Source organism: Parasteatoda tepidariorum, chromosome 7 (assembly GCF_982258835.1).
Source record: "Parasteatoda tepidariorum strain Cologne lab strain chromosome 7, Ptep-v5.0, whole genome shotgun sequence".
In the NCBI taxonomy this organism is placed as follows: Eukaryota; Metazoa; Arthropoda; class Arachnida; order Araneae; family Theridiidae; genus Parasteatoda; species Parasteatoda tepidariorum.
Window position 1 is genome coordinate 114,135,358 of NC_141761.1, and position 17,553 is coordinate 114,152,910.

Genomic DNA, 17,553 nt, shown 5'->3' on the forward strand with positions numbered 1-17,553 from the left:
GTTTGGTTCTTTATGTAGAAATCGTGTTTTCTTTCATTTTTTGGAAAAATTTAATTGATTTGATGAAATAAAGAAAGGAAGGTGCTTAATCAAAATTTTATTAAAGACTGAAAAACAATTTATTCTCTGCAAATTTCCTTAATGAACTTCCAATGCCAATCTGTATCAAATATCCTAAAAACAAAAAAGTGCTTCGTTAAAATTATATCACAGAAATTAACATCACTTCTGTAATAAAAATAATAACATTGAAAACAACACTGCGTGCACATAGAAAACTGTAAAAACCAGTTGCTCAACAGATAGTACTGGCCGATTAATAAGAATGAGTATTTAATCAACCGATGACCCAGTTAATTTTCTAATTATGCCTTTCGTTAAACTGAAAACGAGATAATGGTTTCTCGACGCTTAAAATAACTAAATTATTTTTCGACATCGAAGAAAATCAAGTTAATACATTCAAACATCAATTAGAAAACATTAGATGGAAACTTCCTGAAATATTATTGAAATTAAAGATATTGACACAATATTATTTTTCGATTTCTAAAGAAACAATCAGGGGTAAAGAAAATGAAATGAACAAAATTTAAAAAACACGAGTTAACTGTTGATTCCGAATTTCAATGGAATTAATCGGTAGAATAGATAAGTAATGTTCTTCCTATTCTGAATAAAGGAGATTTGCAAAGGAAATTTGTGGGATAAATAAATAAAGGATATTTGTGTGTCTACGCACTGCACAGAGACTGGAAAAACAGAATGGCTATGACATTTCCAATTTTATCAAAATAATAATTCTGGTAATAAAAACAAAAATATACGGTTATTAAACCATTTATTTGGCAATTTTTCCGCTCTTTTGGTAACGGTGTACCAGAACTTCTGCTTTTCCAAACTATAGTTCTTATAACCACAAAAAAAAACTGAAAAAATAAATTTACCGGAATAAATGGCTCTTATGCCATGCTCTAAGATATTATGAAAAATTATCAAATTTTACCACAGTTACCAAATTTTATGGCATATGTCATAAAACCATATTTTATTATTAATTTTAAAAAAGCATATTTTATTGTAAATTTTTCTCGAACTGCTCTGGTACGCCAAGGGATTTCGGTAAAAATTTTCGAGTTTTCCTGGTGTTCCCACAGAGCCAGAAGCACGGTAAATTTTATCATATTCTGGTATTGTTGACCATACTTTTTCTCAAAGTGGAGAAGTTAGGAAATTAATAATATTGTTGATAGAAAATTTATGATTTAGTTTTTGTAAATTTGATTAACAAATTCCGTAAATGTTTCGAAATATTGCGTACAAATTTTACTCATTAAAAAATAATGTGCGCAACATTTAAAACTCCGTTAATGTTTGAATATTGTCACTGTTGAGATTTTTGTTTATTTTATTGGTTAAACTTTTAACTGGTTGGCATTAAGCACGACTTAAAAATATTATTTCAAACAAAAAAAAAATTTTTTCAAATAGCATTAGTAGATTAGATTAGTTTAAAAAATAATTATTTTTCAAAAATAAAATAAAAATTGTCAAAATATTTAACAAGATTTTTTTAATTCAAGCAGATTAAATCCTTTCTAAGATTGTTTTGAGCATATTGTAAAGATAAATACTCTCCTAATTTTCTGGAGTCCAAAACTTTGATTTTAAAATATCAATTAAACGTAAAATTCGGTTCAATTCAATTCCATTTTTGATTCCCCGCCCACTTTTCAAGACTCTTGAAAAAAATTCTTAGCAAACATCTCCCCTCAAAGGAAGGATTTTAAAGTATAAGAATACTCACGATGGTCCCATTCCAGATAACTCCTGCTTTGCACCTCATCATGATAGGAGGGTGAAAAGGACGCAGACAGAGGGTCGCATAAATTCGAGTGATTTCTTTTGTGGGCAATGGACAATTGCAGTCAATTTTTTTTATGTTCTTAATGAATTCAGAATGATGGAAAAGTCCTGAAAAACATCTTTTTACCTCCCAAAAAATGCTACTTTTTTAATTAAGAGCAATTAAAAATCGTGTACTTTCGTTTTCAGTTTAAAAAGGAAGTCACGTGACTTTTAAGAAAGTGACGCCATTCGAGCCTGACTCGCGTTTGTTTACACTTTTTCTCCTTGGTGATTTAACGCTTGTTTACGTGCCTAGTTGAACGTCGTTTGTTTTTTAAAAATATATTTTAAAATCGAAGTGTATTGCTTCTAAAATAGAAGGACACTTTGGGGGAAGATCTTTGATATCTTTTTTACCTAAACTAGAAGCATGAATAAATTTTTGGGATGAACCAACTGATGAAAGTTTAGATTTTTTCCAATAGCATTCTATTTCTGTTGGAGATGGTAGCGAACATTTTCGGTGAACCCAGAAAAGAAATGCTATCATGTGCTTGCATCCTCCTGCGCTGGCCGCACAGTTATCGCACACTAATGAGTTTATGACCCCAGAAGATTCATCACATGTCAAAGTTATTGCATATGCTTTGGTTTTTATTTTATGCTCAGGAGTCATTTTCCCTTTAACAATGCAGATATCACTTTCTCGCTTAACTTGCACATAGCCTATAGCATTATCCCCATATGTTTGTCTTGCTGATCTGAAGTTAAAATATATATATATATATATATATATATATATATATATATACATATATATATATATATATATATATATATATATATATATATATATATATATATATATATATATATATATATATATATATATATATATATATATATATATATATATATATATATATATATATATATATAATAATATATATATATATAATATATATATATATATATATATATATATATATATATATATATATATATATATATATATATATATATATATATATATATGTGAAAAAGATGATTTAAAAACTGAAAAACAGAATCTTATTAGACTAAACAACCAATTGAGACAGACCTGGCCTCCCCAAGGCCATAGTGTCGATAAAGAAGAAGAAGTTTTTTATAGCTTTCCTATGTCCATGTAATATTAGTTTGTGTTAATCGCTATTTCATATCTTTCTTTTCCGTAAAAATTCTAAAAGTTTCTGGAAACCTTAAATTATGAAATAGTTATTTAATATAAAATTTAGTATACATTAATTTTTTCTTTTTTTTACAGAATAGGGATAAAAACTATTATATTTTTTTAAATCCTTCAATATGCACACTATCTGCATAACTAGACGCTTTAAAATATAATGTAATAAAAATCTTTTTGATTTTTAATACATCATTCATAAAATGTACCAGTATCTTTCAAAATGGTTCATGTTATTATTTACACCTTGGATTTAACACTTTAAAAAATATTATGAAGCAAAACTTATTTTTAAATTTAATAGAAAAATTCGATAAAAAAACATTAGCAGGTGTAGTTAAAGTAAAATATACTAAAATTGAAGATGTGTATTTATGTTTGACAGTAGAAAGGGTAAAAATATTCTATAACTAGCTTGCCTCTGACTATTTCTTTAATTTTTTTTATAAATTAGAATCTAATTTTCTTTAATTTTATTTTATTAAATATTAATTTTTGATAAAACAATAATTTTTAATAAAAATAATAGCTTATTTATTTTTATAAAATCGTTTATAAATTATTTTTAATAAAATTGACTTCAATTAATTTTTAACTAAATTAATTTTAATAAAATTGATTGTAATTATTACAAAGTTGTCTATAATTGGTCTTTAATAAAATAATAACTTTAATTCAAATTAATTTTTAATAAAATAATACATTTTATTAAAATTAATTTTTAATAAAATAATTTTAATAAAAGAGTAAGTATAACGTTTATAATAATAATTTTGTGAGTAAGTATAATTATTTGTTTTTGTGAGTAATAATAATTTAGTGTGTAAGAATAGCGTTTAGTTTTATACTTTTATGAAAGTGGAAAGATGTTTTTAGTATACTTAAATCCTTGCTATATTTTAACGTGTACCTATATGTGTTATAACAAATCGCCGTTCCATTTTCACACACAAAATTATTTACAGCCAGGGGCGCCGGTAGAATAAAATATAGGGGGGTGCAACCCTTTAACAAACTACCATCCCCACAAAAAAAAAAGATTAAAACTATTCTGTATGATTGCAATTCTTGTTTGATTAATCAATTTTTTACATAAAATTTTATAACTAAATTGCTTTTCTATTTATTTTTAATTGCTTAAAGAAAATCCAGGGTAGTGTAAGTGCACCTCCTTGCCGACGCCCTTATTTACAGCTACAGTTTATAAATAAACAAATTTATACCTTTGAGCCTTTATGCCTTTGATTTCAGGCGAAATGAAATCTTGGTTCGTTCGAAAAAAATCCATAATCATCTCTTCAGTAACTTGCGGCAAATTGTCCGTTTGAGCTTTTTGAAACCCCTCTTCCATTTTGATTCTATATATGCAATAGATTTCAAAATATTTGCTGCTAAATACGCATTTAAATACACGCGGGAAAATTTGGAAAAAATAATTTAAAGAAGAGCTAGTTAAAACCGCAAGAAAGAAAATACATAATAACAACGGGAAGGTCGTGAGGAGTAAGGCTCTAATGACGTCACACCAATCAGCGGTCGTTTTCGAGTGAGGGCGTTTTCGCTCAAATTAAAATATTAATAATTAAATAAATATTTATTTGTCAGAGTTAAAAATTATATTTTCGTAATCAGGAAATCAATCTTAAGAAGTAATGACTATAATTTGGAAAATTTAAGAGATGCTGCAATTGTCCATTGATTTGAATTTTATCAAGCTTTTAACATGAGCGACAGATGATTCTTTTGAAAACTCTCAAATCCTGAGAAAGAAACTCATCAGATTAATAACGCATTATGGATACCATACAGAATACGTCAGAATGAGCCTTAAGCGAGATGACCAAAAGCATGCTAAGTAGAACCTAATGTTGCGGTAATGGTGTGAGGACATCGAAGAGAAAATGAGATCTTGGGTTGAAGAGGGTGACACGAATTGTGTAGGAATTCCAAGAAAAGGGTAATAGGAGGAGCCAGAATAAAAGAAGAGGGAAAAAGAAATAATAATATTCTAAGAGCCCGTAACAAAGGAATCCCTACTTAGGAAGAGAAAGTAAGAAAGAAATAAAAAGAGTCACATCAAATTTACTACGTAGAACAGGAACGGATGTACCAGTCTCATAATAAAAATTGTTTGGTCACTGTTTTATCAATAAATACAAATAACTATTCGATAAATACTAATTAATAACAACTTTAAAGGCAGTTAATTTGCGCAAATGTATTGGTTTTTCAATGCCAAATAAAATAATAATTCTGAATTGTACTCATGTTTCAAACTTTTTCTTCTAGACATGATTTATTACACATGTTCTGGAAAATCCTAGAAATCAGAAACGACCCTTGGTGGTTATATTTCAGCATATGAAGAAATTTATGACCGTCCTTCCACAGACACCGTTCCAGGCACTGGACAACAATGTTACCAATTAAATATAACTGTCTATTTTGCTATAAATCTTAATATGTTTTGTTGATTATGGGCATCTTTTTGAAATGAAAAAATATACATGTTGGAAATTATGCACGCAGGGAAAGAAAAGAGATCTTTTTAAAGCTTAACGATTCACAAAATGTAGAAATTGGGAGATTCCAATAATAGACATATTATGATCATTTTGTATAAAAGCGTGTTGAAACAGCATCACTGATTATCCATAGAACAATAATTACCTTTTGGAGATCTGAAGACATTTGCTCTGTAGAATCAGTATCAGTTGTTATCAATTTTTTTGTACTCTTCATTTGCATTTCTCAAGTAGTTCTCAGTTTCATTTCCAGCAAAGAAGTCATAAACAGCTTGATGAGCGAAAATGTATTGCTCCTGTTAAAAAAATAAAGGATACTTTAATGTCCAGCCTTTATCCACAGAAAAAATACATTAATGACTAAATGATTTACGTGAACAGTAGAAAACAATGTTATATCTTGGACAAATTCTACCATTTAATTTTTATCTATGCAAAATGTTATTAAATAATTTGGAAATTTCGCTAGTTTGCCTGTTAATAAGTTTTTTTTTCCATCCTGCACAACAGAATTTTTTTTTTTACGTCAGAAAAATCAACATGTTGTAACTTGAACCACCATATGTTGCAGCTTGCTTATACCATTAGCTATTTAAAACTTCTTGGTAAACTCTCGTTTTTATTTTCTAAACTTGTTAGTGGATTTCACGCACTGTACGACTTGCAGAGTAATACCTACTTTGTATTTAATTTTGAATAATCCAAAAAATTGAGTAAAAGAACAACTTATTTAAAATTAACACCTAATAAAGATATGATACTGAATTTAAAGGATGCAGTTAAATCTTAAAATTTTCGAAAACAAAACTTATTGGAATTCAAAAAATAAATAGTTTATTTTTGCATCCAAAAACTACAACGTTGGCGCGCTTTGGAGTATATCGAGTAAAAGTTTGCTTGAATTTGTGTTGTTTTTCTTCACGCCGCTATACAATATCTATTTAAACAAAAGTTCGCCGTTTAAGTATATATTTATACTTTTCGAAGTTTAAAAATAGTTATCATATTTTAATTTTTAAATATCCGAGAACTGTTGTAAACAATTTTATAAAGTTTAATTTCTATCCTCTTCGATTTTATTAAGCCTAGTTCGAATTCATTTTAATCTTCTCTTTGTGTTATGCTATTTACAAATTAATTTCCTTTCAAGAATTGGTGTATAAATGCATCCTAAATTAACAATTCTTGCTTTAGATTGTATCTTACTGTAATTACATGTTTTAGTGCTACATAATATTAAACTTTACACCTATAAAGTTCTCTTCTTAAATAAAAATCTAGACAAATTAGTATCTATAACCAAAATAATTAAACATCATTGACATCAATATTAGTTTTTCAACTTTTAATGTTCTTTTAAACGAATTAATACCATTTTTCGATAAGTTTTCCTTTTTAGTATTTGGCTTATTTTTTCATTTCAAACTGTAACTATTATAACAGTAGCGTTGATTTTAAATTATTTAGTTTTATAAAAACCAGTTTTAAAATCATAATTATAAGCAAAATAAGCATGTGGTTTCAGATAGCCTTAAAAATATTAATCATGTGACTTATGCCTATGCTAGCAGGATGAGGATGATGTTGATCTTTCAGATAGCCTGGCATAACGAATAAAATATAATTAAATATTGCAGAACGTACAATAATTTTTTTTTTTTTTGCTTAGAGCTATAAGCTAACAAACAACACTGGTGTTATCTTTAAAATATTTGACAAAACTATATCATCTATGTCTTATTCTAAAACAATGTCTTCCTCTGAGCCAATGATAAAATTCCATTTCTTAAATGTCTCAGAATTTAAAAATCTGAATAGAAATCGAAATTCGGGCTTCGTGAAACATAATACAAGTATGTTTTTCTCATTCAGCTTCATATTGAATTTCGCATTTCATATTAGTTATTTAATTAAATTTATGTTATGTTATGAATGTTAAGTTATTCGTTATTAATTAATTATTATTAATTTCTTATAAACATTGTGTAATGATTTTAAGAACATTTTTAGAGTAAGTGTAATTGTTATTATTTTTAATATTCATGTTATTATATATTCATTTCAACTCGTTTTTTTTCTTCCATAGTACTAAATGATTTAGAGCTAGATATGAACTCTTAGCTTTTATACTGATTTCCTAAAATTATAATTTGCTTATTAAAAATTTTATAAATTACTTATGTTTGATATTCTTATGATTTTTAACTAATAAGTTCTGAGTGGTTTTAATGTTGGTTTACATTTTTAGTTTCATTTATGCGCGTTTTAAGTTCATATCTAGCTCTAAGTTGAGTAGCGCGTTACGATACTCAACTTAGACCAGTTGACATAGATAAGTGTAGTGTTAGCTTCATCATAAATTTTTAGAACTACAGTTTTTTTTTCTTAGTTATTTTTTTAAACCTCTATAGGCTATTTTTGATTTGAATAAAAATCTATAAAATCTATTTTACCAAATAATTCTATGTTTATCACTTTTATGGTACTTTTGAAAGTATTAATGTTTTGTAATTTTTTGCATTATTTTGATTATAACTTAATGACTTTAATGTAAATATTTTTTAATTTTAGTTATTTGGTTTCATTTACACGCAATATAATTTTTCTTAATTATAGTGATTTTTCATTAACATTTTGTAAAAAAATTTTAGGATGGTTTTCAGATTTTTTACTGTCAGAAGGTTTCATTATCGTTTCAACTTATTTTTTATCAATATCGTCTTAATTTATTCATTCGTTAATTTGCATTTATGCTACTATTTTATTAAAAATATATTTGTGAATATTAGGACTATATTTGATTTTGTATTATTAAACAATCACAACTAAGTGTGAAAATTAAATTGTAGCATAAATCTTATAAGAATAATTTCGTAATTTCTTCTTAAGGAAGTAAATATTAGGGAAATCTGTTAATAATGAATAATAGATTTTATGAAATCATTCTAACAAAATGTATTAACAATTATTAAAAATACACACAGAAATTGAGATAAAAAGGCTCTTTTATATATTCATTTAATGAAATCGGGAGCCTTATCTCTGGTGCCCTATTATCAAGGAATCTAATTCCGATCGAAATAAAGCTCTCATTACGTCATAAATCTGTGAATGTCAGTTAGGCCCTATTACGAACTCTTGATTCCGCTCGGAACTAAATTCCGGTGCGAATTAATTGCGAATCCCATTCCGACAGGTTTAACAGTAGTCGCAATCTATATTCCGATAACAGTTTATTTATTTTAGTGATCAAAATGGCGCTGTTTTCCGTCATTACTACCGATTTAACCTATTACCGATAAAAGCAATCTGAAGAGCCCTTGTGCTGTTATTCTTAGAGTGTAAAGCAAAATTTAATAATTTTAATTTTATTTTATTTAAAATAGGGTATTTTTATAGCTTTCATAAATATAATTGCATTTCGATACTTAAATTGCTGCTAATTTTGGCTGCAATTTTAAGGCTTGAGTTAAAAAGAAGGAAGAGCTAAAAGAAGAGCTTTTCGTTATATTCAGAACTATGATACCTTATCTATTTCATAATTTTATAACCGTCGTCGAACAGCCGACCTAATTTTGTGTTCACGACTACTGATGTTCAGCTCGGTAGTCTTGTAATTTTAAATCCAACCCAGAAGACAAGGAGAGTTCTGTATCAAGTATTGAGTGAAATTTGCCTCCGTGGAGTACTTTTTGATGGAACTAACTCTTATTTCCGTTACATGGAGAGGAAAACCATGAAAACCTCCCACGGTTAGCCTGACCTTAAGGAGACTCAAGATCTTCTGAGCCACAACGGCTAGGCCTGATTAATAATAAAAAAAATTATTGCTTATAAAAAAATAATTTCATTGAGATAATGATAAACATTTATTTGAAATCCTATTACTGCCGAGCAATCTGAAAAAAATTTTCGTGGTTTTTCTTTGCGTGTAACGCAAAATTTGATAATTTTAATTTCAACTTAAACAAGGTTAAAATAAATTATTTTTATGAACATTGTTTTTCGCCGATACTTAATTGATAATAATTGATTTAACAAAAAGAAAAAAAATTATCATATATCTATATATAAATATTGGGGAAAAGGAACAGAAATAATATATATATATATATATATATATATATATATATATATATATATATATAAACACAAATTAACATGAAAAACATGAATAAAATAAAAAATTAAATGGTCGAGAAACAAGAATGGTTAAAGCAAATAGTCGTTATCAAGACACATCTAATTGCTATAAATGCGATATTTCTGAATAAAGAATAATTATCCTAAGATAAAAATTATTCTTTATATGTGTCGATATCGCAAAAAACCTTATGTTGTAAAAAATCATGAAATAAAAGAAAAATGTAAAAAGAAATCGAATTTACCGGCGGGAATTAAAGCGCGGTTTAGGTTTAAAAGTACAATAATAAAACAGTTAACAAAAATCGCGAAGATGTAAAATATTGGAAGTTGTGCTTATAGCTTGAATCGAATAAAATAAAATTAATATATATATATATATATTTGATCGAAGAAGAAGAAAAAAAATTTTAGTAAAATATTAGTGCTGCCATCTATGAGAAAAAATTAAAAATTTAAAAATTGAAATAATAATAGAAATGTCTAACGGATTGATTAAATTAGCAGACTAAAAAGAAAAAAAAAATCATTCATAGGGAAATTAATTTAAAAGTCAGTCTGTACAATTGGATAGAAAGCCGTTTATAGACTTTATCCTTCATTCATACAACCTTACATAATTTTAAAGTATACACGTATCACCTGCATTCATTTGGGGTGGTTCTTTACGAACCAGAGCCCATTCCACTATATATATATATATATATATATATATATATATATATATATATATATATATATATATATATATATATATATATATATATATATATATATATATATATATCATGAAAATTGTAATGCTCATTGAATGAAGTGTAAGAAAATACATATCCATTTTAATGGATAATATCTAATCGAATTAAATATTTTAATTAAGGAAAATTTATAAACAAAAACCGAAAAAAACCATTATAGTATAAAATAATATTCCATGTTTATTTCGCATTATTCTTCAGGTATTAATGTTATTACTTGAATTTTTAGAGGTTTTATGAATACGAAACGTTTTAAAAAATCTCCTATGCTACAAAAATTTGAAAACAAAATTACAAACAGTAAGCAGTTTAAAAATTCAGTTTTTCTCTACTTTTATCATTTTTCTTGTTGCATTAACATTGTATTAAAATATCGAAATCCTAATAACTACGTGTAAATGAATGACGCTAATTCCCTAAAAAATAACTTATATTAACGAAGAAATATGCGCAAATAAATGGTATCAAAAAGGATTATTTAAATTTATTAACGCAATAATTGAAAAAAAGTTCTTTAATTTACGATAAAATTAGCATCTATAAGTAATTATTTGAATGTATGATTTAAAATTCGTATGTCGTAATAAAATCGAACTTTTTAAAATAACCAGGGACTGAATCGTAAAAACTGCCAAAAAAACAATTAAATAATAACATAGATTTTCAATAAAAACGGACAAAAAAAGGGAGTTAAAAAGTGATTATTTAAATGAGTGATTTAAAACTCGCATGTCGTAATGAAACTGTAGTAAATATACGGGATCTTAATTCATGAGTTGAAACATTAAAAATCACAAAGAATTTGTTGGTCATATATACTTTAAAAAAAAAAAAAAGATCCAAAACATTACTTACATTTACAATGAAATCGGCAATAATAAAGCAAGTTAGCGAATTCGAAATTCGCGTATCATAATATTGTATTAAAATAATGAGTTTTTTAGAACAAAGCAGAATTTCACAGCAATGACGGTTGAAAGAGCAATTGAAATATACTACTCAAAACAATTAAAGGATATTGTAAGTCTTGTACAAAATAATAGTATAAGCTTTATTTATTTATTTATTTATTTATTTATTTATTTATTTATTTGAATAAAATGGAAGAAGAAATGTAATAAATACAAATTTTTCTTATTTTCAATTTTTGTGGTATGACCTCGAAGACTACAATTAAATACTAATATCGTACCTCCTCTTTGGGATCTTTAAAAAAAATATATATTTTTGCAAGCAGCAACTTTTGTTTTTCAATTATTAATTTCCAAATTTAAAATGTTAAATTATTTCGATCAGCAAAAAGTTTCTTATAGTTAATTATTAATTTTCTTTCTTAAGATATTATTCATTTGTTTCGTTCAGTTGTTTTGATCATCAACGTTAAACTTACTCTCGGCGACAGTCCGCAAAAACGCACCAAATCGACAAAATAAAGGGCTCTTTTGACAAAGTATTCTAAAAGTATACCTTCGTTTCAATAACACTAACTCTCTGCTGTCTCATATAATCTAATTCGGCAGGAAAATCAACGATGCCTTCCTTTTGCATCATTATATCCATCAAGATTGCAACTCCAGTTCTTCCCACACCAGCGCTGAAAAAGAAATAATTTTTAACTACTAATAACAACAGTGAAAAAAAAAATTCCAAAAAGTTGAAGAAGTAAGTGAAAATGGTAACAAATAGGAACATGTTTCAAGAGCTCAAAACAGCCAGTGTGACATCAAACAAACCAGAAAAATGTTAAAATTTGATATGAAAGAATATGATAGATTACCGAGATTGCGACGAATCGTCATTTGCGCACATTGTTGGAATATTGAGCGTAAATTCAGTGCCGAAATTATTTCCACCCTTGTAACATCAACGCATCCTGAAGGCCTGGAATTAAGGCAAAATTCCTTCTTAGCAACATTAGTTTCTCACCATTTTTACTATAATTTTTCTAGTCTTTTTCTGTCCTTTGGCAACTTTACATTTTTAGTTTCAATTCATAAGTGTTTCGCTCTTTAACGCTTGGCAAGTCTGTTTTTGAGTGTTTGAAACATTTATTTCCATTTTAATATTTTTGAAACCAATGAAATTTTTTTTTATCAAGCATATATATTACTTTACTAACATACTTATACTAATAATTATGCAATTTACGAAAAATTAATTGCCTATATACAAATATGATGGGTTTTATCAAGGTTGTGTTTTTTAAGGTCAAACACTGGAAAAAACCGTGAAAAAAAATTATAATAGCATTCATGATGTTAGAATGCCTGTGAAGTTTTCTTTTATTTTTAAAATACTGATTTAAAATGCAGCTGCATGCTTATTATCTTCAATATATTCTAATACATAAGTATGTGCTGTTTTTGTAAATATTAATACAAAATTAATAGTAATTATCTTCATGTAGAAGTTGCAGTTTTGAGTAGAAGAAAGTTGCTTTTTCAAATCTTCATAATTGAGCCGCGATGACTCAGGGGATGGATCCTTCCAATGAGGGGATCGATCCCAGTGATGGCTGGTCGATACGAATTCCGCATCCAGCTTGCACTGACCACAGTGCTGACGTGAAATATCCTCAGTGGTAGGCGGATCATGGGTCCCCTTGCCGTCAGGCTAACCGTAGGAGGTTCACGTTGTCTTCCTCTCCATGTAGCGCAAACGCGGGTTAGTTTAATCAAAAAATTCTCTATGAAAGCAAATTTCTCTCATTACTCGATCCAGGAGTTCCCTTGTCTTCTGGATTGGGTTCAAAATTACAAGGTTGCGGAGTTGAACATCAGTAGTCGTAAACCCATAAAATTGGGTCAAGTGTTCAACGACGGTTACCTGTACATTTCAATATTAGTTTGAAATTGCAAACAGTTCACATATTTTTCTTAATCACACTACTCTAAATTTCAGTTGTTGAGAAAAGTAACAGTTGTAAGTTTTGTTTTAAAGTCTTTCCCACCAGAGGGCTAAAGCCATGTGTTGTAAAACAATATGAAATAGTAGTCTGCCACTGAACGCCGGATGTAAAGCATCGGCTTCGATGAAGATAATTTGGCATTTTTAATTCTCTGAAGGGCGCCACCCTAATAATATGGAATTTGTAAAATAAATGTATATATTTTTGATTGTTGATGAAGCCCATCATTTTGTGTTTTCATCAGTGTTCAGAAGCAGAACAACTATAAGTTTTTTATTTTATCACAAAAATATAAAATGTATAAAAAACAAAGAAAAGAGTAAGAAAATGAGTATAGTCATAGAAAAAGTTAAAATTATAATATAGTATTTGTCAGTTAAAATAAAACTTTTTTATTAAGTCATTGTTAACAATTCAAATTTCTCCGAAGCAATTCTAAACCTCAGTTTTGTTCTAAATGTCAGTATTCAGACACACAACAGAAGTTTAATAGTTTAATATGAAGTTGTAAAATGCACACACACACACACACACACACACACACACACACACACACATATATATATATATATATATATATATATGTGTGTGTGTGTGTGTGTGTGTGTGTGAGTGAGTGTGTGCATTTTGCAACTTCATATTAAACTATTAAACTTCTGTTGTGTGTCTGAATACTGACATATATATATATATATATATATATATATATATATATATATATATATATATATATATATATATATATATATATATATATATATATATATATATATATATATATATATATATAAATATATATATATATATATATATATATATATATATATATATATGTATAAATATATATATATATATATAAAAGGAACATAGTAATTATAAATAAGTAAAAATTAAGGTAGTATTGTTAAGTTGAAACACAATATTTTTAGTTTTGATGTCAGCAATACAATTCAATTTTTCACAAAAGCGATTGTTTCCATTATTAAATTCAGTGTCAACAATTCAAATTTTTCTGAGGCTACTCTTAACCTCTAAATATTATTTCTTTTATGTACACATTTTTAAACGTCAGTATTCAACCACAAAACAACTTAAGTCCTCAAATTTAGCATGAAGTTGTAAAATGTAATGAAAGAGGGTCATAACAATAATGTAAGTCGAAATAAAGTTAGTACTGTAAAATTAAAACAATATTTTAAATCAGTGGTTCCCAACCTTTTGTGGACCATCGCCCCCCTCTTGGGGTTGGCTGACACATATCGCCCCTTTCTCTTTTTTCTCAAAAAACCATTCATTGTTGCTTCTGAGCAACCAAACACTGAAAATATGCTATGCTATTTGATTTTAATTTAAATTGTAATGCAAATAAGGAGGCACATTTATCCTGTCATTTTTATTAATTAAAAAAAATTATTTTTTTTCAAAAAGAAATGATATTTAAAACAGAATAATAAAAACAAAAGTACATTTTTTAAATTCATATTTTAATGTAATCAAGAAAAAGTTAAAACGTTAACAGCTAAAACTTGAGAAAAAAAAATGAAGATGGAGAAAGTACATTTTTACCACTTCAACGACTACCCTGTGCTGGTGTATTTCAAGTTAAAACTTGAATGTCAGGTTTTATGCTAGTCAGATTTAAACGCGGGACGGGCCTCCTTTGAAGCAAATGTCCAACCTATCTCTTTGCTTTGTGAGCAGCTGGAAGACAGAACTAAATCTTCTCTCCACTAAATATGTTGACGGGAACGAGATGAGAAGCGGCCCAATTTGTTTCCACAATTGTGGATAAGTGTCCATAAGTTTTACCCAAGCTGACTCGTAACCGTATTTCTTAAAGACGACTTAAGCCTCACAGTCATACTTCAAATCTAAAATCTCAGTCTTAAAAGAGGAAGTGAGCTTATCCAGAACTATAGAAGAGAAAGGATCGAATATCCAATCTGGAATTTCTAATTTCATCAAATCTTTAAATCTTGATTCCATAACTGATCAAAGTGATCAGTAAAAATTGAGATTTTATTTTCAAGAATCTCGATATCTGGCATTGAACACATTTTAAGAGTTGGAAATTGCATTAGCTCTTTGAGACCAATGTTTGACTTGTGGATATCAAACTTGGCGATGAATGAAGATATGATTCCCTTAACCTTGATAATGTTCATTTTATTTCCTTGAAATTTTACGTTGATTTCCTTCATTTTTTCAAAACTATGAGTGAGGTACGCAGTTTCCAACTTGCGTTGCTTCAAACTCTCACTTAAAACAGGATCAGTGGTGTCGAGAAACTCAGTAACCGAATCCAGCAATTCGAAGAAACGGCTCAGTTTCCTTTTGAAAGCAATCTCACAGCTGTATGTAGGAGCAGGATTCGAAATCTTCATCATTTTCATGGCAAAGTTCTCGGAACAAACGGTTATTAGGAGAACTAGCTTTTATTTTATTGATACCAGAAATAACCAATTTTTCGCAGCCAAAAGTTGACGATGAATGACATAATGAATGGTGAGATAACTTCCGGTACTTCTTTTTTAAGGTGATCCAGAAACCCAGTATGACAACCAGACATGGTTGGAGCACCATCTGTTGCACAATCACTTACATTTGTGAGGGAAATTTCTTTTACCTCAAAATAATCTTTGACCAATTTAAAACTCGACGATCCTTTTGTATCTGTGTTCAAAGTTCTTGTAAACAACATTTCCTCGTTAATCTCCTTACTCTCATTTATGAATCTCACGTAAGCTAAAACAGCTTTGTTATCTATCACAATTGATGAATCAATCTGCAACGCAAATTTACCTTCTTTCAGAAATTTGATGAGTTTTGATTCAACGTCGGCGGCCATCTCATCAATACGCCTGGAAACAGTATTATTGCTCAGAGGAACAGAGTGACTTATCAGATTTCCGCCTGAAACACAATTGTTAATCCGGGCATTTGGCGATACAACACTTATAGAATTGAAGGATTTGTTATGTCAAACGCTCAGGTATCATAATTTTGATCTAGTTACGCTTCTATGTCATTTTGAATTATGTTGCTAAGTTGACTTTCAAAAAATTCTATGGCTGGCAGCAGCATTTATATTTTTTAAGTTGTTTATTTTTATTTCTTTTAGAATTCGTTCTTTTTTTAGCGAAATGTTTTTTGACCTAACAGAATTCTTTGTCGACTGTTCTCTGTATATATGAAGAAAATAAAGTAAATATTTAAGTGTTGAGAAAAGAATCTTAATTAGTTGTATGAAAACTGTTGCCACCAGCAGAAAAGAAATACAGCCAAAATCTGGGAGTCACGTAAGAGAATTATATATAATAGATTATCTAATCAATATAATTAATAGTTGAATAAATTTCAAGTAGCATTATTAGTTCAAAAACTCAAACCGTTAATTTCATTATTTGTAAACGTTATTAGTAAGAATAAAATTAAAAGCTTGTGGTAGGGCGTATGTGTGTGTCCCTCTTATAACTTCAGTTCCGTTTATGCAAGTGTCCGGAAATTCGGACAGTGGGTTAATGGGTTAAATTTAGCCTCCTGTCCTAAGAATTGTTCAAAAATTTCAATTAAATCGTTTGAAAAATTGAATATTTTTTTATTGGTTGCAACTCTTTCCATGCCAACAAGCCATTGATAAAATTCTAAGCTACAGATAGTTCTTTTTTTTTTTTTTTTTTTTTTTTTTTTTTAAATTCTTAAATACTATTTTAAAGGTAAAACCAATGATGTTTTATAGTTCATCACTCTCATTAAAAAAGAAGTTCATTGCTCATTCTTTAATATGCAATTATTTTTTATCCGTTATGTCAGATAAATTTAATGATCAATGTGAATTTATATTATTTGCTTCATTATTTGCTTAATTTATATTATATTTAAATAGGTAAGACGACATAACTGGCAACTTTTATTTATAATTTATTGAATTTATTTGCTTATATATGTAATATATAAACGATTTCAAGTTGTTAAAAATGGTTTCTAAATGCTTGTTTATGCTTTTTTTTTTTTTTTTTTTAAATAAATAATCTAATAAGTTTTGGTGTTTGGTTGTACAGATTTATCAATGAATCAAATATAAGAATTTTAATTGAAAATTGGATTTATTAAGTAGATATTAATTTAAAATATGATCTTTAGATA

General features: G+C 27.7%; 2 protein-coding genes across 2 annotated transcripts in view; both read right to left on the reverse strand.

Moving 5' to 3' along the window:
• LOC107441451 (plasminogen) overlaps positions 1 to 2,524 on the reverse strand; it is a 50,117-nt gene extending 47,593 nt beyond the window's left edge. The window contains 1 exon segment of the mRNA XM_087168932.1: positions 2,266 to 2,524. Coding sequence (XP_087025058.1) covers positions 2,266 to 2,524 — 259 coding nt within the window.
• The window catches only part of LOC107441452 (receptor-type tyrosine-protein phosphatase T), a 70,424-nt gene continuing 52,953 nt past the window's right edge, over positions 83 to 17,553 (reverse strand). Inside the window, exons 9-11 of the mRNA XM_071182998.2 lie at positions 11,967 to 12,093; positions 5,744 to 5,894; positions 83 to 174 (exon numbers count right to left, since the gene is read on the reverse strand). Of these exons, the coding sequence (XP_071039099.1) occupies positions 5,784 to 5,894; positions 11,967 to 12,093 (238 nt within the window). The 3' untranslated portion in view covers positions 83 to 174; positions 5,744 to 5,783. The remainder of the gene's footprint in view (positions 175 to 5,743; positions 5,895 to 11,966; positions 12,094 to 17,553) is intronic.